A 23439-nucleotide genomic window follows, 5' to 3' on the forward strand; every position below is an offset into this window, starting at 1 on the left:
TGTACTTCTTTCTTATGCATGAGATAAATACTTAGTGTTTTACTAGCAAAACAAAAATTGTAGCAATAAACTTTCAAATAATTATAAATAACAATTATGTTATACGATTATTTAAAATCTCATATAAACATATAACTGAGTATGTTATGTTATATTATTTATAAATTTATAGCTTATGCTAATGACATGTATTAAATGTGTTTGATGATACTTTTTTTTTTATTAGAAAAATAAAAATTGTTATATACTACTTACATGTAATTGGATAACTGATAGGAATTTCAATTTTTAACATACTCATACAAAGATAATATTAAGTAGGGACTAAAACCTTTTCCCCTTCCATTAGTTTTGAATTTAATGCATTTGATTCAATTGGTTCCGATGAATATTGTGTAATATAGTAATACCTAAACAAAAATTACGTAGGATTAGTACATGGTTAACGTATAATCTATGATATAGCAATGATAAAAAAATTCTTAATACAAATAATCTATTATTCAATTTAATATTTTTTCCATTCATATTTTTATTTTTATTGTACTTCTTTCTTATGCATGAGATAAATACTTAGTGTTTTACTAGCAAAACAAAAATTGTAGCAATAAACTTTCAAATAATTATAAATAACAATTATGTTATACGATTATTTAAAATCTCATATAAACATATAACTGAGTACGTTATGTTATATTTTTTATACATTTATAGCTTATGCTAATGACATGTATTTAAAATGTGTCTGATGAATACTTTTTTTTTTATTAGAAAAATAAAAATTGTTATATACTACTTACATGTAATTTGGATAACTGATAAGGAATTTCAATTTTTAACATACTCATACAAAGCTAATGTTATGTAGGGCCTAAAACCTTTTCCCCTTTCTTTAGTTTTGAATTTAATGCATTTGATTCAATTGCTTCCGATGAATATTGTGTAATATAGTATACCTAACAAAAAATTACGTAGGATTAGTACATGGTTAACGTATAATCTATGATATAGGAATATAAAAAAATTCTTAATACAAATAATCTATTATTCATTTAATTTTTTTCCATTCATATTTTTATTTTATTGTACTTCTTTCTTTTGCATGAGATAAATACTTAGTGTTTTACTAGCAAAACAAAAATTGTAGCAATAAACTTTCAAATAATTATAAATAACAATTATGTTATACGATTATTTAAAATGTCATATAAACATATAACTGAGTATGTTATGTTATATTATTTATAAATTTATAGCTTATGCTAATGACATGTATTTAAAATGTGTTTGATGAATACTTTTTTTTTTATTAGAAAAATAAAAATTGTTATATACTACTTACATGTAATTTGGATAACTGATAAGAAATTTCAATTTTTAACATACTCATACAAAGATAATATTAAGTAGGGACTAAAACCTTTTCCCCTTCCATTAGTTTTGAATTTAATGCATTTGATTCAATTGGTTCCGATGAATATTGTGTAATATAGTAATACCTAAACAAAAATTACGTAGGATTAGTACATGGTTAACGTATAATCTATGATATAGCAATGATAAAAAAATTCTTAATACAAATAATCTATTATTCAATTTAATATTTTTTCCATTCATTTTTTATTTTTATTGTACTTCTTTCTTATGCATGAGATAATACTTAGTGTTTTACTAGCAAAACAAAAATTGTAGCATAAACTTTCAAATAATTATAATAAAATTATATTTTTACGATTATTTAAAATCTCATATAAACATATAACTGAGTATGTTATGTTATATTATTTATAAATTTATAGCTTATGCTAATGAATGTATTTAAAATGTGTTTGATGAATACTTTTTTTTTTATTAGAAAAATAAAAATTGTTATATACTACTTACATGTAATTTGGATAACTGATAAGGAATTTCAATTTTTAACATACTCATACAAAATATATTAAGTAGGACTAAAACCTTTTCCCCTTCCATTAGTTTTGAATTTAATGCATTTGATTCAATTGGTTCCGATGAATATTGTGTAATATAGTAATACCTAAACAAAAATTACTAGGATTAGTACATGGTTTAGGTTATACATGTATATATCTATGATATAGCAATAATAAAAAAAAAATTCTTAATACTAATAATATATTATTCAATTTAATATTTTTCCCATTCATAATTTTATTTTTATTGTACTTCTTTCTTTTGCATGGGATAAATACTTAGTGTTTTACTAGCAAAACAAAAATTGTAGCAATTAACTTTCAAATAATTATAAATAACAATTATGATTTTTTAAAATCTCATATATACATATAACTGAGTATGTTATGTTATATTTTTTATAAATTTATAGCTTATGCTTATGACATGTATTTAAAATGTGTTGGATGAATACTTTTTTTTTTATTAGAAAAATAAAAATTGTGATATACTACTTACATGTAATTTGGATAACTGATAAGGAATTTCAATTTTTAACATACTCATACAAAGATAATTTTAAGTAGGGACTAAAACCTTTTCCCCTTCCATTAGTTTTGAATTTAATGCATTTGTTTCAATTGGTTCCGATGAATATTGTGTAATATAGTAATACCTAAACAAAAGTTACGTAGAATTAGTACATGGTTAAAGTATAATCTATGATGTATAAATAATAAAAAAAATTCCTAATACAAATAATATATTATTCAATTTAATATTTTTTCCATTCATATTTTTATTTTTATTGTACTTCTTTCTTATGCATGAGATAAATACTTAGTGTTTTACTAGCAAAACAAAAATTGTAGCAATAAACTTTCAAATAATTTTAAATAACAATTATGTTATACGATTATTTAAAATCTCATATATATACATATAACTGAGTTTTTTATGTTAAATTTTTTATAAATTTAGAGCTTATGCTAATGACATGTATTTAAAATGTGTTGGATGAATCTTTTTTTTTTATTAGAAAAATAAAAAGTGTGATATACTACTTACATGTAATTTGGATAACTGATAAGGAATTTCAATTTTTAACATACTCATACAAAGATAATGTTAAGTAGGCACTAAAACCTTTTCCCCTTCCATTAGTTTTGAATTTAATGCATTTGATTTAATTGGTTCCGATGAATATTGTGTAATATAGTAATACCTAAACAAAAATTACGTAGGATTAGTACATGGTTAAAGTATAATCTATGATATAGCAATAATAAAAAAATTCTTAATACTAATAATATATTATTCAATTTAATATTTTTCCCATTCATAATTTTATTTTTATTGTACTTCTTTCTTATGCATGAGATAAATACTTAGTGTTTTACTAGCAAAACAAAAATTGTAGCAATAAACTTTCAAATAATTATAAATAACAATTATATTTTACGATTATTTAAAATCTCATATAAACATATAACTGAGTATGTTATGTTATATTTTTTATAAATTTATAGCTTATGCTAATGACATGTATTTAAAATGTGTTGTACTATAATTGGTAGAAAATGCATATTATATTTTTATTAAATAGTGAACAGTATAGTTTTTAGTTTCATAAATAAAATAAATAACTTGAAAACGGTCAAAATATTTAGAAAATTATACTATAATTGGTAGAAAATGCGTTTCGAGTATAAATATTAAATAGTGAATAGTTATTAATTATTATATTGTTGAATATCTGTTATTGTCAAAATTTAAACTATAAAAATGGTCATAAAAATTAATTTAATTTCCCAATAAACTTTTTTCTTCTGTTATAGGTTGTAAAAATTAGCAATCTTTTAATACACAAAGAATTTTTTTTATATTAAATAGGTTTATAATACAATATTTCTCACTAATTAGTCATTTTTCGTAATTTTGAGGAGTTAGTACTAAACTAACATTTATAATATTTTTTATAATCGATAAATGTACTAATTTTGAAGAACATTGTATCACCCTTGTATTTTTGGTTATTTAGATACTGATAGACATAAGAAAATATTTTTAATTATTATTAGTTTTTGTTCAACTTAAAAAATAAATAAATGTTGAAGTGAACGTGTGCGGGACACGCGTTCGGACCTTTACATATGCAGGTAAAATTAATCATAAACGTACGACAGCCTCTCATTCTCATTAATTTTGATTTGTGATGCAATAAATAACTATATTCGTATATTTATTCGCAATGCTATTTGTGTTTAAAAGATTGTGTTAATCATACGAGAAATTTTGTCACACGGTACACGTTATTTACCAAGAACCGCGCGTGCCTCGCTCGCTCGGAAAACAAAATAAGCTCGAACCCTATATAAGTGCCCAACAGTAGAGTTGTCGATAGTATATAAATAGTTCCACGAAGTTCGAGACTTTGTCAAACCGTGTGCCGTGCACAAGCAAGGTTGGTTGTACCTGCCTATATCATATACTTTTATAAGAATATTGTTATATGACTTACGCTTTGTCGACCTGTATTCATTTCAAATCACTGTCACTCGCGTCTCGCATCAATTTCCGTAGTTTTTTAATATTAACACTGACACTCTGGCACATATTATATTATATTTTTTAAACTGAACTGATAATATACGGATTACGGATTGCAAATTTAATACGCGAGAGCGCTAACGTCACAGTATATCGTGTTCAGAGCAACTGAATAGATACTAGATAATAATATGTTGTTAAAATACGTGGTAAAATAATTTGGAAATAGATTCTAAATGTAATAATCATTTTCTTTTTTCGCTGTTCGCGTTTTTCTCCGATTCGGTTTAATAAACATTTACCAGTAATATATTAGTTTTAAGTCAAAACAGTGAACACTGTTAATCGGCATTAAAATCTGAGTTAAAATGTTATCTATGTATAATCCATGATTTAAGAAAAAAAAATCGTGGTATAATCAAATGCATGTTATCAACAGTACTTGGAGATAAGAGATACCTTGAACCTGTTGGTTGTTTACTGTTTAGTGTTAACCGTTTTCATTTGAAATTCAACCTTTGAACAGGCTATTCGTTGTTGTTACTTGTTAGGCTAAGTTCACAGGTTAATCGCGCATATTTAGATATGCGAGTTTCTTATACATCGTTCACATGGACACGCGCGTCGATCGCAACAACGACCCAAGATTCTATTTCCGCTCGTAGCTTCGCGAAATTTAATACTGTTGATTGTTATCGGACCGTTCAGTTGACACGCGCGTTTAGATCTTCACACACAATAGTGGTGGCGCCAGCTCAACCTAAACTAAACCTAATCTAACCTGCACAGCTCAAGGGGTATGCGACAGGGCGGAGTTTTTAAGAGGTGGCATTTAATATTTTTAAAATATATAATATAACATACTAAATAAATACATTTTGTGGCTATACCATGTGGTCATAATTACGTTTGTGTGGGTGTGTAGGTACTTTGTGTTTGTATACCCGATTTACGAAGTATACATTTAAAATTCACTTTGTATAAAATAAATGTATAGAGGTAATATATATTAATATATAATATTAATAAAGGAAATATGTAAATTAATTAAATAATAATAAAATTAAATTAAAAATTAAAGTATTACATCTACACTCATGTTACTATTCTAAGAACGCCAGTTATACGTTATTAAACCGATCACATTCTCTTCTCTTCTATCTTTTCTTTTATTTCTCTAATTACTCGGTTACCTTATATAGTTGTATTAATAAATTTTTTTTATTTTTAATTTTTTTTGTTTTTTATGCTTTTAATTTTAAGATATTGAAATAAAGAAAGAATAAAAATAAAATAAAATAAAAATAAAATAAAAAGATCGTAAAAAAATATAGGGTTATTTACATGCATTTATTACTTTTTACTAGTGCAGCAACAATCCATTGATAGGCCCTAATGTAAGACAAAATGTATGGCACTAATTTTAACATTTTTCGAAACAGTATAGAAGTAATAATGTTGGTAATTTTAAGTTCATCAATCATCATATTTTTAAACACTTCTCAAGTAATCAAGTTAATTAAAATGAATAATTTATTAAACAATATATAATAGATATGTTCATATTTCTCAATTTTAATATACCTTATATTAAATTAACATAACCACACATAAATGAAACTATCAAAAAAATATAATGTAATTGTTTTTTTTTTTAAATGTTTTTCTTTCTACATATTATCATATTTGCAAAGTCATTTATTAATTTTTTAAGATCAATTTCATATTTTGTCCTTGAGTTTTAAGTATTAAGTATACTTAAATAGTTAATCTTTCTTGAGAAATTGAATTTCAAAGATAGTTTCAAAGAAAATGAGCTTTCAGTCATAATGACAGTTACTAAGAGACTTAAAATATATATAATATAAGTAGTAAGAATTTGCATCATAAAGAGATAAAAGATCATATTCAATAAAAAATGTAAATTTTTATAATTGTCTTTTTAAATTTTATGTCCTATCATATCATTATGGTAAAACAATATCAATCTATAATGGAAAGTTTATTTTCTATTTTTTTTTTTTTTTTTTTTTAATTTAAATTAATTAATTTTTCCTACTCTTATTTAAACACAAAACCTGAACAGTGAACTCAATGCATACTTTTTGTCCCCTATTGTTATGGCACGGTTGTTTACTAAAACTATTATTAAATTGACCATAACACTATTAACCAATTCATAAAATATAAGTTATTATAAATTACTAATTTCAAAATGTGTAACAACCTAATGAAATATTTGAGATTTTTCATAACCATACAGTTTGCACTACCCTCTAGACATAGTATTGATATATTTATTGGTTTTACTATATTTTATGGAAAAAAAATATATATTGCAATAGGTAGTTAAAATAACTTATCATATATTTTCAAAATTTTGGTAGATACATGTAAGAAAATTAAAGAAATATAAAATAAAAATGTTAATATTTAATGTAACTTTATTTTCCCTCTCATAAATAATATATTTTTTATTTTATGTTTCTAGGTACTTTATTAGCAAGAGATCAAATTACGGAGTTGAAGAAAGTTCATAAAGCTGGTGTTTTGGTAGCTGAAAAACAAAAAATATTATCAAAACAGATAAAGAATTATACCATCTAATTGGTTCAATTACTAAAGGATCTCCACTTAATTTATTTCATGCATGTATAAAAACAAATGGTATTCCAAAGACCTGGAGAAGTATTTTAATGCCATTGAAAACAAAAGTTGAAGTAAATCTCAATGAAAATGTGACTAGAAAAGGCACAATCTATAACAAGGAAAAAAAAGCTAGTGACAATGTTCCTGAAACAGAAGAGTTTTCTGAAGAAGATTTACCTCGTGAGTTACTCAATGGTCTCAATGATAGGGATTTTCGTCGACAATTGTTAAAACTATCAATACCGAAAACAACAAAATCATTTGGAGGATGTCAAACTCCTAGTCAACTTTTAAAGCATAAATTTCATCGAAAGTTTGTTAAAGCTTGCTTAATCATTGGCAGTCTAGAAAATACAGGTACATATTAATCACTTATTTTTTAACAAAAAAACATATTATTTACTTAGAAATGGCTTTTCTTTTTTTTAATTTGAATAAAGGAGATTATACATAGTTATTATATACAACAAATAATACCTATACATTTTTGGGTTATTATGAGATTCAAAAGAATTATATGCTTTACCTTTAAAATATTATTGATACTTCCTTGTTATACAAGACTACTTATTATCGCAACTACTACAATATATTTAAAATTTAAGATATTTATGAGTTGCTTACCAGCATTGCAATTTACAATTACCTATCATTACCTATATTATTAGTTGTTGTAATGTTATGTTTCCTTTATATAATATTTATTTGATATTTAAAAATAGACTATTTTTCAGTATCAGCCAAATGTTGCTGTTAATTACATATTATTTTTATCTGTTTTCTTATTTTTTAACTATTTTTTTTAAGTTAAGTAATAATAATATTGACAATTGGTCTCTATCTAAGACAGAATAAAAATCAGTAATGCTGCTTCAGGAATTTGTTATTTTACACACCCAAATAAAATAATTACTAATGAATCATATTAAAAAAAATATTTTAATTTTTATAATAAATGTATTATTGTAACTTGTTATTAAATTTAACATTTTATATGTAAAACTACCAATTTTATTCATGTTGTTGCCGTGCATCAACGACAACAATATTATTCGTTGTATTAATATTATTATTATTGTTATTCAACCATTTATAGCTTATGAAGTTTGCTATGAATAAATACTATGTACTTAAATCTTTTCTTTATTTAATTTTTTTTTTTTAATTTAGCCATTCATAGTACATGTTAAAAATATTCACTTGAAGTTAAATATGATTTGTTAATATAAATAAAATTGAGGTAGTTTATGATAATAAGAAAGTGGTCAAATTTAGTATTATTAGATAGCAGGATTATGATGTTTAACAAAACACTGTATTCTCGTATAACAAGAATGTACTTAATTATTTTTATATTTTAAATATAAACTATAATAAATAACCAGAATTAAATTAGATATTATATTTTAGTGTAATAAACAAAGATTTAAATAATATTATTAAATTTTATTTTATCCTTTTTTAACATATTAATCCATTACTATAATTCTACATAAAAAAATATTTTCAAAATAAATTTTAATATTATTATTATAGTATTTAATACATAATAATAAATAAATACAGTATAAAAATAATAACTAATTTTAAATGTTTTATTTATAGATGAACAATGAATTAAAACAACAGAATTTCAAACGGTGCTTATACTATAAAGAAATTGGACAATTTTAAACATGCATTAAATTCAATGAACTTGACTCCAAAAGTGTTGTGTCCATATATATTTTTGTTAACTTATTTTTGTTTTGTTTTTAATTAAAACTGAAACTTGTTATATTTGTAATCTTATTAGTTTCATATTTAAAATTAATGTTTTTGTTATGTTTAAATAGTATTAAACGCATTGTTACGTAAAGGCAATATTTAAAGACTTGCTAAGTATTTCAAAGTTTTTTTTGTATGAATTTGATTTATTGTTTTTAATTAATCTACATTAATATAAGATATTGCATAATTATCTTGACTCCGCATTACATGTACTGCAACAATTTTTTTTTTTTTTATCATTTTTATCATTACCACTAATTTTTAATTTTTTATAAGTTCTTTGGCTTTTATTATTACATTCAATTAGAAGAAGTAAATAAAGAATTGAAGGCTATATTTCATTGTATAACTATCAGCATTTTATTTTTACTGCTGTTATTCTCATTTTTTGTTTTCGTGTAGTTAACTTATTGAATAAAACGAATGTTTAATAGAGGGTCTGTTATAGAAAATTTTTACTGTAATCAGTAACTATACTACTCTGATACGACTTGATTGATTTTTAAATTTTTCTATTAATTAGCATTCTATGAATTTATAATTAATTTAGTAGTGTTAAAAACTCAACCAAATTTATTAAAAAAGTATGCATACTGTTTTTTTTTATTTAACAACAAAGAAATAGAATGCAACCAGGGCCTCAAACTTAAAACGAAAATGGTCTATTAGTCTAAATGTCAATACAAAGTTCTTCATAAGTAGTTTATTTTACTTAATATAGTACAGTAGGTTGATATAATTTTTCCGAAAATATTGCACTTTTTATGTTATTAGTATAAAATAAATTTATAGTATAAATAAATAATATCTTAAAAAAATTAAAAATGTTATTAATATATAATAAAATTCAAAATAATAAAATACCCGTATAATATGTAAAAGATTTAAGTTACCGCAAATAATGTTAAAACAAAATAACGTAATAAACATCATTATTTATCGTTTAAATAAGTAATTCCATCCAAATCTAAACTTAAAATGTCTATAAAAATAAATTTAGCCAGTGTATTTTTATTATTTTTATACAGATATAAGCTAACATTTACATACTTACATATCTACATTATAATATCGTCTATACACATAAAATTCAAATACAATTTAGACACTGATTATAATATATAATAAGTTATAGTGGTCCACTATAACTTAAAAATTACGCAACGTACGTACTTAAAATTTGGAATAGAGGTTATTTATTTTCACCGTGCAATAAGAAAGCATTTTCAAAAATGTGTTTTAGTGCAGTTATAAATTATAATAATTATTATTCACCACCCATACGAATTTTGCTGCACGACACGGACGTCGGTCACACGGCGGCCAGTGGGTTTCAAGAAACCTATCCTTTTTGTCCGTCGTGTAGATAAGAATTGTTCCGAGAAGTTAATCGATCAAAGTAAATCTCGTACATCGCGCGTACACCAATACTCCTAAATATGAAAAACACAAAAATACACACAGGCGAATCCGGGGAATTCAGCTAGTATATAATATATATATTATAATAAATGTGTGTGTATGTCACAGTGTGTAAGTCCACACGACTACGCGACGCACACAGCCCGACGGAATCGTTCGAAGTAAAAGCATGGACATAATATTATCGAGACAACGGTACATAGTGCTACAGTATTATTATTTTTATCTATGAACCCATATTCCTGAATGTGAAAAACACAAAAATACACACGGTGGAAGTCAGGTAATTCAGCTAGTATATATATATATAAATATATATAGGTGTATTACATTAAATATTTTTGTGTAAGTGTTTATACAAAATAAAAAAAAATAAAAAACCCACATCATTGAAAATTAATACACTTAACGCTCTACTCAGAATCTATAATTTAATGATCTTTGGGGGGATAGTAATTCTATCGGCAAGAAAAGAAAATCTTCACACAGATCCTTACTGCTGTGTGCGTAGTAAATTATCATTATAGTGATACTGCCAGCCCGAATGAGAATCGGCGCGAGCGGAGGTTCTGAAAACGTGTTATTTTATAATGGGTAATAATAACACGTCAGTTATTGTACAATGTGTACAAAGAATATTATTCAACTATTACAACATTAAATTAAATTATCCATATCTAAGCAAAATAATCAAAATTTTTCTAAATTTGAAATACCTACAAAATAAAATAATATATTACCCATGGCAGGGATGGGATATTTAAAGTAGAGGTTCAATTTTTTTAAAATTAAAATCTAGCGAGCCATTTTAATTAGCATTATATTTTGTTAATAATAAATAAGTGGTCATTCTCGCATGGGTGTTAAAAGTTCTATTTTCATCATCAATTTTACGTTTTTTTGCGGACATTATTAAGCACTATAATAACACGAAAATAATAAATTCAACGACAGCACGAAACGAATGTACAAACAGGTATGGTTTAATAGCTATATGTATACATACGTGTGTATATACTATATTTTATGATATTTAGACATTTAACGATGTTCAATACTAGATAAGTGATAACAATTATTATATCGATAAGATAGACTATACATATGTAAAGAGTACATACATATACAGAGTATTTGAGTATAGACTATAGACGATTAACTTTAAAATTGTAAGATGTAATTTGGAAATATTATAGGACGGATGAATTTATTTAATAAATACATTTCATTAAATTATAAATTAATTTATTATGTATTATTGGCAATCATTTTTAGATAAATAATAAAAAAAAAACTGAAATTACATTTTAGGTGATACTGTGATTAGATCATATACTGGTAAATGATCGAAGTATAGGTGTGTGTAATTAAAGATTGATAATTACCTACCAAGAAGAATTCAAAGGTGGTGCATTATAAACGACTTGTAAACCTTAATTTATGTTTGTTAGAGTACAAGTGTCTACAGCCACGTTAGGATCTTCAATATTACCAATAACCAATAGGTCTATAATTTAGAAATTAAATTAAATTTTTATAAATAGTAAATACAATAGAAAAGTAACATTTTAAATTCAAAAATATTGATGTGTCACCGGCGCTATTGGCTGGCATTTGGCTGGGATAACTAAACGTAGGACGTGGTGTCGTGGAAGTAAGGAATAAGGATTACTCGGCTTAAATAGTGTGTAATTATGTATAATATGCATATAAGTAAAGTGCACTGTGCAAGATAATAATATAATTAGGCAGTGGCGGCTCATAGTGTGCTTTGAAAGTGGGAGAGCGATATAAAATTGCTTATAAAATATTTATAATAGTTATTTAATTAAATCCATTTAATACATATAAATTATTATAAATATTTAGTTATTATGTTACGAACGTACAAAGTAATTAGTACTAAAGTAACACAGGCAAGTTTGGAGTCCGTGCACATGCCGGCGATTAAAATCATCGCCCCGGCAGCAGTATTCTTATTGTGTTCCCCTTCTTAGTTTTTATATTCCGATCATAGTTATGACGAGTGACTTATAACATCGCCCAAGCATCGCATTCGCTGCCTACAGGTCCCGGAAAATAATTATTGCTTATCGGTTCTGAAAAGCTACTGACACTACAATGTTGAATGATTATTTTTAAACTTCCATTATTAATTGATATCTAATGTTTTTATAATATTTATTACCTAGTGTAAATATAAGAAACACAATTTTTTTTTTTGAAAATGCCTCACCTAAAATTTTGTTGTAAATAATACTCAAAAAGTATAATTCATAGCTCACCATTAGCCACACCATAGCACACATCTCACCAACAATTTTTGACGTATTTATGGTTTTATTTGAAAAAATAATCTTGTTTACGAAGTTTAATTATATGAATTATCATTTATTTTACTATTGTATAATATAATATTCTGCGTTTATTACCAAAAACAGTGATAAACCGATAAGAAATGTACGAAATAATTATTAGGTAAACAAACCCTCATAGGTATTTCAGCCGGCGACAATATTCCGATGACGTCGGAGAGACACCGTGTAACGTCGCCTCTGAATTGTTACTTGTGTACATGAATTACACACACACACACACACACACACGTAAGTACGCGAATTCACGCGACTATTAAATAAGCAAAATTGCGCATGCGTAATGATCATCGTGAGGCTCGTTTTTCATCGCCTCTGAGTACTAAAAATAGATGAGTAGGTAATATGGTCAGCCCGCAGCTGTAATTGCAGCACGAAAAACAACAACACATAGATATAGATAATCATAAACTATTTTTATTGTCACAGAGCCGAATGAAACCGATTTCAATATAAGTTTAATTTTTGTTATGAGGGAGGGTAAGTAATACATTCGTTGCCTCACTAAAAAAGTACATCCAAAACCGCCACTGGTGATGGTGTGTGTATGTGTGTAAATATGGGTGTGTGTGGAAACTTAAATGCTAAAGGAAAAGGTAACTAATAATATAAATAAAATGTAAAAACAATTTGGTAGAGGGCAATATAATATAATAATAAAAAATCTGTGGCTTCTTTTGCTCAACAGGTAAAAATAGTTTGACACATCCGACAATAATAATAATAATAATAACAATACAAATATAATATTTAAATTAAAATAGTAGTATAAAATAACTCAAAGATCGTCGGTGCTGGGCTGGCCAGATGCTACCTAGACTATTATAATTTCACACGCACAGACACAAATAATTGAAATAATACACGAAAAAATAATAAATAAGATGATTAGCGCCGACAAAAATTCAATAACAAGGATAAATATTAAAAACGTAAAAAAACGATTAAAAAAAGACAACGGGCGATCGGTGACCGTCAAGCCCGGTGACCGAGATAGAACTACAGAAGGCGCAAAAGACCGACGGATGACGGAGACGTAAAAGCGAGACAACGACGACGATCGTGTATAGTGACGAACGGGTAATAAGACGAGCGGAAGGGGGACGAGAAAAAGCTCTCAGCTGAGGTTTGACTGCACGCGCGAGCGGAAACCGAACCCATCGGGCTAGGCGGAAATTCAACTTCAGACGTTTGTAGTTCCGTACAAAATATATATTATATTAATTTACTCAATATATTATGATATGGGTAAATTAAAAATACACGGTTTAGACAGATCAAAATATAACAATGCTATCATTGTCATTAAATATTATCCATAGATAGTATTATGCATACATCATAAAATATATCTATATATTGTGTTATAATAATATAATATATTATTCTATATAGTCAAAGAATTAGTTTTCTTATGAAATAAAATATCAATACAGCGTTCAGATAAAATATCTATTATTAATACCTATTACCTATTATCTATATCATATAATTGACAATAACCACGAATTACTCATTATAGCTAATACTGTTTATATATGATTTATTCGAAAATGTTGTAATGATAAAACCACTGTACTAATACCCTCTGTTTTTTTTCGGGATAATCTAATTTATTTTTATTTTTTTATTTACAAACATTGTTAGTCATTTTTTTTTTTTACAAATATTCTATTTAAAATCGTTGTTAGATAGTAATAACATTCAGCAATGTTATGACTGAATGCATATTGACTTAACTGAAGTAATACACAGATATTATTTAGTAGGTAGCTACCTATTTTGTAATAATTAATATCAATCGATATATTTTTCATTTATACACCAGAATTCACAATATAAAACTGTTATTGACATCATTCATAGAAATTAATTTTATGGACCTTACAGTGTATACTTGTATAGATTCCTAAAACAAAGTTATGTAGTGAAGGATTAGTAGAAAAACGCTCCCGTATGCGGCAAATGTACATTCGCGTCGCGAGAGTGAACAGTAAAAAATGTACGCTGATTTTCATGTACTTTTTGTCAATCCTACCGATAGATCTAATGATGTGATTAAACTTCTTAAAACTCATATAAATTCTTTGTGTTAGACACAAGATTGGTATATTTTGATTAAAATAATAAAGGTTTACAATCCCCGCAGATTGTTTCTCTCTGCAGAACTGTAATTTTAAAATATTTTTATTTTTTGAGATTTATTGCTTTTCCATTTATTATATTATATATCCAATGAAATATTCAAAACATTTAGATTGATTTTATCCTATTGTCAACTTATAGTTTATATCATTTTATTTAAAATAGTAAAACAGATTATTAGATGCCTACCTCTAAAAAATATATAGTACAATTCACTACAGAAATACTCAGAATCGCTTGTCTTAGTGTTGTATTATATGTATGAATATTTTATAAAAGATGTTAGTACGTAGAAATAAGTTAAGAAAAACTATAGATAATAAGTAAAACATAAATTCAATAAGTTAAGCAATAGTTAATTATTCACAGAAATAGGTTAAAATAACAATTGTGCAATTCGGGGTGCCAGTAAACTTTATATTACAGTTACATAGTAAGCAAGATATAAATAAGAAATGTAAATAAATTTGTTTAATCATTTACTAATCGGTTAAAATAACAATTACACATAATCATAGTATCTATAATTGTAAATTTACGTAGTAATAGAAAAATGTAGAACATCGTAGTAATTCGATTGTAGTGTAATATATAAGTGAGATGGCTAAGACAGCAAAGGGAGTCAGTGGTGGTGATCGTGTGACTCGATCACCACCGGACGTCGTGTTCAAACTTCAAATAAAGTATTTTGCGTTATTTTGTGTTTAACTTTATTTTGGTATACGTCCGAGTAATCGGCGTATACGACATTAGGTAATAATGTATCATTGAATTCAAAATTACCCCTTGGCTTGCATAATAACAAGGGTACACTCGACTCTACTAAATAACAGGGAATTTGTCATTTGCACACCAAAAAAAGAATAGGATTCCACAACACAAAATATCTTTTAAATAATACAAAATTAGTACCAGTGGCGTGGTTAACGGTAGTTTATGACGTCTAGGCATCATTGTGAAGATTTTACTTGGAGGGTGGGGTGGTTGGACATTTGAATACATAATTTTTATCAATAACATAAAATAAAAATAAAAATATATAGGTAATGAAAAAATAAGTTGTACTGTTGTATATCATAGTTCATAACGCCACTGGTAGGTAATATTAATATTGTAGGTAACAATTATTTAATTATTATATGATACATATTGGCATAAATTGTAATATTCGAGGAGAAATCTAAATTCAACAATCGTAACATGGGTACAATTATTTTAAAAACCTTGGTTTTTATAATACTCTTTATCAATTATACACCAAAAAGAAAAATTTAAAAAATAAATAATAAAAGATTTGATTCCATGGACCACCGATGTATAACGTCGTGCAGTTGACTGCCATCGCCTATTCACGTATTGACGGGGTACTTGGGAAGAAAAAAAACATATAAACGTGTTTCACCTCAACCTGGGATAAAAAAAACCAGTTTCAGTATGTTTGAAAAGGACACCGCTCCTTTCAACGAGCGCTGGTGTCCTTTGCTCGTAGCCCAGACATTTGTTGAAGAGTAGTGACGTGGCATACGCTATCTACGCACGTGTCGACTCGGTCCATAGTTAGTCCATGTGTTTTTTACTCGTGTTTTTTTAAAATCTTAGTTTTGAAAATTTTGATAAATTAACTATCAACAAAAAAAAAAAAAACACAACAGTTCAACGATCTTATATTCTGAAATGGATCGCTCATCATGTTTTGATAGATTTATATGGTCTAATATTGAAGAAGTCAAAACAAATTCTCAGATGGCATCTAATTTAACCTCAAATATTGGAGAAATTCGCCCTGCGAGAAATCAATCTTGTTTACCGCCTCCACCGGATTATTATGGTCCGCGACCGCTTGATATCTCTATACCTAAATTATTAAAACTCGATAACTGCTTCAATGCCAATAAAAATTCAAATTTGAATTATCAAATCGTCCAAACGGCAAATAACAGTGCTTCATCTAGTGACTTAATATATGTAAATAAAATGCCTTATAAAAAATTCTTAAGTAATTGGTCGGTGACCGTCGTGGGAATAAAATTGAAGAATAACAATACAAAATTCACTGTCGAATTACAAGGTAAATAAGTTATATTTATTTTTTAAATTTGCATCACAACAAAAATATAATAAAAATTTTATTTAACTATAAAACTCATTTGATTTTTATTAACCATTGATTAATAAAGTATATTACAAAGGTGGCGAACATTTTTTGGGTCGTGCCAAATTTTTCCAATCAAGGGTTTGAAAAATTTTCACGTGCCCAAAAGAAATCATATTTTTTAAGGATAAAGATAGGAATATTATACATTTTTTAAATAATTTATAAATAGCATAATTTTTTATAATTTAAATCTTTCACGTGACATTTAAATTTAACCAATGGTTCACTACTCCAGTTGTACTATAGTACCTAACATTTAGTACTCTAAGTACGGCAATCTTTTGAATACCGATTTATAATAGACTAAATAAGTGGTTCTAAAAATGGTTATTCTTTGCCCTATATATATATAAATTTGATGGCATTACATTATTTATTTAAGAAATTGTTAATGCTAATATAACTTAAGATAAGCAGAATTATAAGATAAAAAAATAAATTAGCTTAATATCTGATGGTACACAATCTGTACAATATATTAATTGAACAGTTTAGAATATAATACAATCAATACCTTTTATAAATTATTTTTAATTTTTCTTATGCATTTTTTAGGAACTTGGTTATCAAAAGAAAGTCGCAGAACAATAAAAGAAAATTACTATGCTGGTTTTTTAGATTTTGTAGTATCAAAAAATCTTATTAAAACTACTCATGGATTATACGAGCTAATTGGGCCAATCGCTAACGCATCTACAGATAATTTGTATCGTGCATGTTTGGAAAATAATGGTCTTCCAAAGACTTGGAAATATATTTTAACACAATTTCCTAGTAAAATTAATAATTTCAATAAAAAATTGGCAATAAGAAGAAAATATGCAACCAACTGTTTAGTGCAAGAAACAATGATGAACAGTTATAAGTTTGGCGAAAAATTACTGCGAGTAACAAATCCAAAGGTTCGTGTCAATCGTGCAATTAAAAAAAAAGAAGTTCCATTATTGCGTAGGTTGTTTGAAAAAAAGTTGGTTGGCTCATTGGAAGTTGTGGATTTCGGTATCACAAAGGTATTTATGTTTTAATGTTTTAATACTATTAGGTTACATATTTAAAATACTTATGTAATTACTAATATGCATGTTCCAACTAACTAATAGTATTGAATCTTTATAGATACCTAACTAAAATTATAATCGGCATATTTATATATTTACATACAATTACATCTCGATTATTTATGTCTATCTATAAATTATCATTGTTGAGAAAGTTTTTAACGTTTCTCATTAAAAAAAAAAAAAAAAATGAAACAAATTAATGTTTTATATCTTATTCTAATTTATTTTATAGGTAGATATCTAATTACAATAACTATTTTTAAAAACAGTACTTTGGTATAATTGAAACTCCTTAGTGTCTTCAATAATCCAATAATTTCAATAATACTATACATAACTGCATAACACTTACACAAATAACTCATTACCTACATAACATGATTATCAATATTCAACTAAAGTTTCTTTAAATTTTAAGTTTTATATCATTAAATTATAATATTTTTAATAACTGCTAGAGCTAAATGGATTATTATTTGTAAAAAAATGTTGACAACATTCAAAAATATTGTAAAAGGTTTATGCAGTTATATGAAAATAAACTATAAGTATTAGGTAGTATATAAAATATCTGTGTTCAATTTATTTCAAATGATTTGAATGATTTGTGTGGTAGTCAGTGGCACAAGTTAACACTTATAATGAGTAATCAAAATATAACTGTATTAGGCTGGGGCTGTACACGGCAATATTCGCTGCGAAATTCACTCGACGAATTTCGTAGCGAATTTCGTTGTCGTCGAAAACCTATGTGTTTAAATCATGCTGGCTATACGATTTCGCTGCGAATTAAATCGCCGCGATATTCGTTGGCGGGCAACGATTTTTTTCAAAATCGCACTATCTATAAAACCGTGTGACGAAATTCGTTGTGTATAGCCGGACAGAACGATAATCGCTGCGAAATCAGCTCAACGAATTTCGCAGCGAATATTTCCGTGTATAGCCCCAGCCTTAGGGATTAAATTGGTATCTTGTATTATAATAATACTATTTAAGACTGTAAATTATTAAATATTCATTTCTAGTACCTACCAGTTGGTAATTAATATTGTATCATCATACTATAATCTTTCATGAATCATTCATAAAGATATAGATACTTACTAAGAATTGGAAAATTTCTATGTCAAGCATATTGTTGAAATTTGTTTTTTACTTTTATCAATTTTAAAAAATAATTAGGTATTGTAATTTTTCTTTTATCAACTTATTATAAAATAAATTAACCATAAAATCCTTAATAATTTTTTCTTTTAAAAAAATATTTATACAGTAATAATAATTTCTATTATATTTTAGGTACAGAAAAAAATACCTGCACTTGAGAAAAGACTCAATGATTGTTGAAAAAAGAAAAAGCAAAAGTAAATGTAAATATCACCTGCATACACATTTTAATTTGATGTTTCTAACAATATAAATAAATTTCTAAATTTAATGTAACTATTTAAACTTTACTTTATTCAAACTATTTAAGTTTAATTTAATATTTTAACATTTTAAGTAAATTAAAAATTTATAAAACTCTCTACAAAAATTTAGATATTAATGTACGTAATTTTTTTTAATTTAAGTTAGTATATAAGTATAAATTTACTAGTTATTTACTTTATTGTAGAAAGAACATGATTGTATTCATTTTCTTAAAGAATTTTGGTTTTTGAATCAAGTAACTTTTTGTGAATTTTTGTGTTTCATCATTTTTAAAAATATTTTATTATGTGTCTATTTATAATATTATTATCTTATTAACTGTTATAATATATGTCTATGAAATAATAATGGTTTTTGTTTTTAATGCTTTGTACTAACCTAACCTACCTAATTGTATCCTACAATCTTTGAAATGACTAAATCTGTGAATATTTATAACAATTTTTGATGTGCATAAAATTGTAAATATTTTATTGATTTTTTGAGAAATTATTATATACTTTAAATAACAATGAATTAATTAGGAAATAATTTCAGTGAATCTATTTTATAATATAGATATACAAGTAAATAGAACAAAACTTGTATCATTCAATGGGTAGTTTTAGACATTTCCTGTCTAAAAAAATAGAGTTGTGTTAAAATTACAATTATTGGAAGACAGAAAAATATAAAAATATTTATAACTTATCATGCATATTCATTATAATGTAGTTTCAATGCACAATATCCTCTTTAAATCTACATGGCACAAGGCTCTGTGAACTGTATCTCTGTGATGGATACCGTAAGGTAAAGTTTTTAACGTCTAATTATCATCGTTATTTTCTTAGTAAGCACATTGGGAGTTGGAACTCAGATGATAGTATTTTACACCAATTGTATTACTTGTATTTTACTATTTTAGTACATGTTATGTAATTTGTGCCATATTATACGAATATAGCATGTATTTTGCACAACATCTAAAAATTAATTTTGTTAATTTATGCCACAACAGAAAACGAAATAGATTAAAGATTATACAATCTGCGCCACACTTTTAACATCAATTTTTGGAATTTATCAGCTAATAAATTTACTAATATCGCAACAGCTGTACGATAATACCGACACATGCCTGATCTAGATTAATCTAATCTAAATAAAAATATATGAAGAATACAGACGAAAGAAAATTGATAGAAAAATCTTAGTTACAAGTATAAAAAAGGCGAATAATTAATTAGGTATAATAATTATAATATAATATCTAAATTAACTATAATACTATTATAAGTATTATTATAGGTATGTTGTTTTAAACAATTTATTGAACAATGTACATAAAGTATGTATAATACGTATAGTTTATAGATATTCATTTATGATTTTTATAATATGATTATGGATTGCAAATTTAATAGGCGAGAGCGTTAACGTCAGAAAATGCGTGTTCAGAGCAACTGAGTAGATACTAGATAATAATATGTTAGAATACGTCGTAAAATAATTTGGAAATAAATTCTAAATGTAATAATAATTTTCTTATTACGCTGTATCCGTTTTTCTCCGATTCGGTTTAATAAACATATTTTATCAGTAATAACATATTGTATTGAAGTTATGTTTATATATATATTATATATATATTATACTTATTACATTGAAACGTTTTCAGTTTATTTTTGTTCTATTTTATTATTAAATAATTTTATATTGAATAGTAAGTACGAAGTAGTTATAATAATAATTTAGTACATTATATTTATAAGGTACCATATTGTTGTTATCCGCGTTCGACGACGTCGTCATTTCGGGAAAAAAAATAATAAATATCAACGTCCAACACTGAAAATAAACGACTATAATATAGTTATGGGTCTCCTTCTATTATTATTATATTATCTCCTTCTAATATTGTTTGTATTTGTGTTTGTCACACATAATTTTAATATAACAATGTTGATTTTTTATTTTTACCAAAACCTAATAGAGATATATCGTGTTAAAAAAAATATTATAAAATGGAAGTGCTAATTTTACGGGTTTGGTATCAAAAAATAAATTAATATTCTGTTTATCGTCTTGATCTTCCTCTTTTCCAATGTGTTGGGGTTCCTTGTCTAATGGCTTGTGAACTTGTTAATTGGTGCTGCTCGATGGGATTTTTTTCTCAATTTCTGATTTCCAGCTGTTAGACTTGTTCTGGACTTACACAGTTGTTTCCTTTTGTTATCTAAAACGAAATACGATTAATTTTCACTCACTAGCGTTCCTGCAAATATTTTATTAGCAGAGCATATAAACCTTAGTAGTGTTGTTTAATTATTAACGGTCTAGTCCACTTTTAACTGTATATGCACGGTTATGGCCATAGTTGTTTCTGCCTTCTGCGGTAGTTGCTGGGTCTGTCTGTAAGTAATATTGGTGTTTATCGGGACTCTCCAAGTATACCACCATATTACTACGTGCTCTGATATCCTATAATAATATAAAAGTATAAAAAATGTTATCCCTAAAAATATGGAGTAACAATAAGGATAAAATTACATTTTTGATAAAGATTTGAGAAAAGATACGGTGCCGTCCTCGTATATGAATAAAATAAGAGCAATGTACTATAAGTCTATAATTAATGACGGCAATAGAATATCAGAAACTAAAAAACAATAAAAGTAGGTACATATTGAAATATTTTTACCATTTATTTACTGCAGGTTCACTTTGAATTATGACTGTGGACGATCAGCTACTGTAACAAGAATCTTAAAATAGAATTGTTATTTGTTATTTTGTGTATTTCCTGCGTTGGTATTTAATATTTATTGCTATGTTATGTTTATCCGTTATTATTATCAAATTATCTATATTTTATGTCTGTGTCCAAACACTCAAAACATAATATATGAATTGTATTAAAGCTTAATATAATCATATTTATATATAAATACACCACGATTAAGGATAGTAGATACTATCTTTAATCGTGATATACACAATACACATACATAGCTAGGGGCACTGACCATAGACGACAATAATTATTTTTACTGTTACGAATAAAAATCACGATACAAGTTCATTTAACAAAGTTTCGTACTTAATGATTTATTTATGTGTTTACTATTTTCATAATTTGTATCTATAACATATAAATTTCGATGTATTTCATAATATATAGTATATACCTAATGATACAACACTTTTACTTTTCTTATTTATTACTTATTAGGTATAATATGGTACAGGAAACTTATCCTGGAGTAAACATCACTAGATTTCAACATTATATTCATAATCACATGCAAATAACAGAATAAATATTTTTTAAACGTTAATTAAAACATCATACAATATATTTCATTAAAAGCATATAGCTTTTCGTTAAGTAAATCATGACATTTATAAGCACAATAGTTATTTCAAAAATTAAAATCTGGCATATGATACAAATGATTTAAATAATCGAAATGTCAAATTAATTAAACATAAATTGATCGTAAAACAATAAGTGGGCAGTTCATTAATGTATTTACAGTTAACTATAATACTGCTTTAAAACATAGTGATGATTAGATATATTAACGATATTATGACTTAATGAGTAGTTAAATAAAATTTTGAAATTAATTATACCATGATGACTTCTGACGAGAGAAAACTTAAAAGTTTTTAGTCAAAACAGTGAATACTGTTAATCGGCATTAAAATGTTATGTATAATCCACGATTGGCACGATTTAAGAAAAAAAAATCGTGGTATAATAATCAAATGGATGTTACTAACTGTACACATACTGCATACACACACATGCTGCACCTACACGACGTTAACATTATACTGTCTGGCGCCGTGCCTCCTTGGTTAACCGTGCTTGGAGGTAAGAGATACCATACAACATTATAATATTGTGGTTTATGTTTAATCTCTTAGAAATTATGGTACTTATTTTACGGCTCCTTGAACCTGTTGGTTGTTT

General features: G+C 25.9%; 2 protein-coding genes and 2 long non-coding RNA genes across 7 annotated transcripts; 2 read left to right on the forward strand and 2 right to left on the reverse strand.

Annotated features, from left to right (window-relative positions):
- Nucleotides 1-322: 322 nt before the first annotated feature.
- LOC126555768 (uncharacterized) lies at nt 323-3150 on the reverse strand. Of its 4 annotated transcripts, XR_007606944.1 has the most exons (5): nt 2983-3150; nt 2434-2590; nt 1960-2038; nt 801-878; nt 323-410 (listed from the first exon to the last, which is right to left on the reverse strand). It is a non-coding gene; the product is annotated as an uncharacterized LOC126555768 (long non-coding RNA). The 4 variants fall into 4 exon arrangements; XR_007606943.1 differs by lacking the exons at nt 801-878; nt 1960-2038 and adding an exon at nt 1387-1499 and having other exon boundaries at nt 2983-3149; XR_007606946.1 differs by lacking the exons at nt 801-878; nt 1960-2038 and adding an exon at nt 1343-1499 and having other exon boundaries at nt 2983-3149.
- Nucleotides 3151-6857: 3707 nt separating this feature from the next.
- Nucleotides 6858-9193, forward strand: LOC126555770 (uncharacterized). The gene is made up of 2 exons (XM_050210653.1): nt 6858-7470; nt 8719-9193. The coding sequence occupies exons 1-2, from the start codon at nt 7161-7163 to the stop codon at nt 8727-8729; spliced, it is 321 nt and encodes a 106-aa protein (XP_050066610.1). The 5' UTR covers nt 6858-7160; the 3' UTR covers nt 8730-9193.
- A 7306-nt stretch (nt 9194-16499) lies between these two features.
- LOC126555772 (uncharacterized) lies at nt 16500-19447 on the forward strand. The gene is made up of 3 exons (XM_050210655.1): nt 16500-16893; nt 17536-17990; nt 19344-19447. Exons 1-3 carry the CDS (start codon nt 16500-16502, stop codon nt 19389-19391), a joined length of 897 nt encoding a protein of 298 aa, XP_050066612.1. The 3' UTR covers nt 19392-19447.
- A 1449-nt stretch (nt 19448-20896) lies between these two features.
- Nucleotides 20897-22319, reverse strand: LOC126555771 (uncharacterized). The gene is made up of 3 exons (XR_007606947.1): nt 22162-22319; nt 21768-21941; nt 20897-21696 (listed from the first exon to the last, which is right to left on the reverse strand). It is a non-coding gene; the product is annotated as an uncharacterized LOC126555771 (long non-coding RNA).
- Nucleotides 22320-23439: the final 1120 nt, after the last annotated feature.

The sequence above is a fragment of the Aphis gossypii genome, unplaced genomic scaffold, assembly GCF_020184175.1.
Source record: "Aphis gossypii isolate Hap1 unplaced genomic scaffold, ASM2018417v2 Contig01084, whole genome shotgun sequence".
In the NCBI taxonomy this organism is placed as follows: Eukaryota; Metazoa; Arthropoda; class Insecta; order Hemiptera; family Aphididae; genus Aphis; species Aphis gossypii.

Bases quoted from the DNA above. Each gene is read 5' to 3' on its own strand.
- LOC126555770 (XM_050210653.1), top strand. From the start codon at position 7,161: ATGCCATTGAAAACAAAAGTTGAAGTAAATCTCAATGAAAATGTGACT.
- LOC126555772 (XM_050210655.1), top strand. From the start codon at position 16,500: ATGGATCGCTCATCATGTTTTGATAGATTTATATGGTCTAATATTGAA. The intron at 16,894-17,535 runs GTAAATAAGTTA...TGCATTTTTTAG, and splicing joins ATTCACTGTCGAATTACAAG to GAACTTGGTTATCAAAAGAA. The intron at 17,991-19,343 runs GTATTTATGTTT...ATTATATTTTAG, and splicing joins TGGATTTCGGTATCACAAAG to GTACAGAAAAAAATACCTGC.